This window comes from Phragmites australis, chromosome 13 (assembly GCF_958298935.1).
Source record: "Phragmites australis chromosome 13, lpPhrAust1.1, whole genome shotgun sequence".
In the NCBI taxonomy this organism is placed as follows: Eukaryota; Viridiplantae; Streptophyta; class Magnoliopsida; order Poales; family Poaceae; genus Phragmites; species Phragmites australis.
In genome coordinates, this window is record NC_084933.1 from 30,183,303 (window position 1) to 30,185,246 (window position 1,944).

The window sequence follows — 1,944 nt, forward strand, 5'->3', positions numbered from 1 at the left end:
AAAGAACACGGGACCTGTGAAAGAGAGCTAGCTGTAAACATCACAACTCTTTCACCGATCAGTACCTAGACTACTAGGCATGGCAAGCAGCAGCGCCGAGAAAACGACACAAACCGCTTACCAGTTACCGCCCCCACAGCATCGACTGCCTCACCTGCGGATCACAACCGTGTCCCGGTGCACGCACGGCTCGGCACGGTACGGCACGGCATAGCTCCACACACCAAAGGCGACGCACCGCGATGTCGTTCCTGCAATTTTTGCCGAACTCCGGTGGTCGATGCCCAACGCGACCGCTATATATCGCCCACCCCATCCCGCCCAACTCCACACCCGCAAGCCCCAACTCCCGAGCCAAGAGCGGCGCTAGCCACAGCAAAGCAAACCGCTCACTCGTGGCTCGTCCATTCCATCGTCGCTTCTTCGACCCAATTCGCGTAGTCAAGCATGTGCAAGGTCGTGATCACCATCCCGTCGCTCATCTGGTTGCGTCGCACCGTGAGGCGGTGGCGCTCCCGCGCCGCGGAGGCCTCGCGCTCCAGCAACAACGAGGCCCCGGTGCCGGCGGGGCACGTGGCGGTGAGCGTCGAGGCGGGCAGCGGCTCGAGGCGGTTCGTGGTGCGGCTGGCGCACCTGAACCACCCGGCGTTCCGGGAGCTACTGCGGCAGGCGGAGGAGGAGTACGGCTTCCCAGCCACCCCAGGCCCCGTCGCGCTCCCCTGCGACGAGGACCACCTCCTCGACGTCCTCCGCCGCGTGTCTTCGTCCTCCTCGGCCTCCTCCTGCTTCTGCGGGCCGGCCGTCACGCGGCGCTGGCTCGGCGACTCGTGGCCGCTGCTGCAGAGGATGCCCGTGGAGATCTCGTCTGGTGATCCATCAATAGCCAGCCGCCAACCGAATCAAAGCCTAGTCAGCCCTGTCCATTGGCGAGCTTTGGTGAACCGGTGGTTCATTCGAATTCTGCAACATGTGTGCATGCATGCAAGTCGATCGCGGCAGCGCTGGTCCTCCGGAGGCGGGGGGGGAAAAAAAAAAAAGAGGCGAAAGCGGCCCGCGGCCGAGATGGCGGCCGAGAAGACCGTGCGTGCACGTGCTCCCACGGCAAGCGCCGTTGAACCGGAGTAAAGGTCGTGCTCCCGTGCTCTACGTAATGGCGGCGCCACAACGGCGACGGCCCTATGGGCAGCTGGGCAGGGACGTACGTTGTAGCGCCACGACGGCGGCGGCAGCAGCAGCTGTGCTGATTGTTTAACAGCTAGGATGGTAGTAGAAATTGATCGATGAGATTTTTTGGTATTGTTCTGTCTGTAACACTACTCGATCCATTAATTGTGCAACTCTTTGCCAGGAAGAAAGATGAGTGCTACTGCTCACTATACTGTACATCCATTTTGTCGTCGTTACTCATGCGTTTGTGATGTTGATATGGCAGATTGTCCGGCTGTCCTTAACTAGTTCTCATGATGGATCATGGATGTGATTAATCCTCAAACTATCACTCTAGCGGGGGGCGGTGTACACTAGCCAAGTCCGAGGGTTAAGAAAAAGAATATCGACTTCTACATGGTACAAATTTACTGCCGGTACACTGTCACGTGTGTATTAGCTCTAGTTACATTGCAACTTGCAAGCCTGTTAGCTCGCATGGCCGTGGTCACCGAGGCCGATTGACAACGAACGCTCCCTCGACGGGGTGCATCCGTGCATGCAGGGTCGCTCCTTACATTTCGGTGTTCCAGAATGACATTAAAAATAGAGTTTTCATTAAATATAAATTTTAAAATATTTATATATCACAGTGACTCAAAGCAATAATGTTATATTTTTTATATCAAAGCAATAATGTTATATTTTTTATATCAAACAAATAGCAGTTGCATGCATCATATGAAAAAAATAGCATGTCCCAATATACTCCGGAGTCTGGACGCCGCCTGCCACAAG

General features: G+C 55.7%; 1 protein-coding gene across 1 annotated transcript; it reads left to right on the top strand.

The window, feature by feature from the left end:
- The first annotated feature begins 220 nt into the window (after window positions 1–220).
- LOC133888934 (uncharacterized) lies at window positions 221–1,349 on the top strand. The gene has a single exon (XM_062329332.1). It carries the CDS (start codon window positions 448–450, stop codon window positions 1,123–1,125), a length of 678 nt encoding a protein of 225 aa, XP_062185316.1. The 5' UTR covers window positions 221–447; the 3' UTR covers window positions 1,126–1,349.
- Window positions 1,350–1,944: the final 595 nt, after the last annotated feature.

Coding starts and splice junctions, on each gene's coding strand:
- LOC133888934 (XM_062329332.1), top strand. CDS start 448: ATGTGCAAGGTCGTGATCACCATCCCGTCGCTCATCTGGTTGCGTCGC.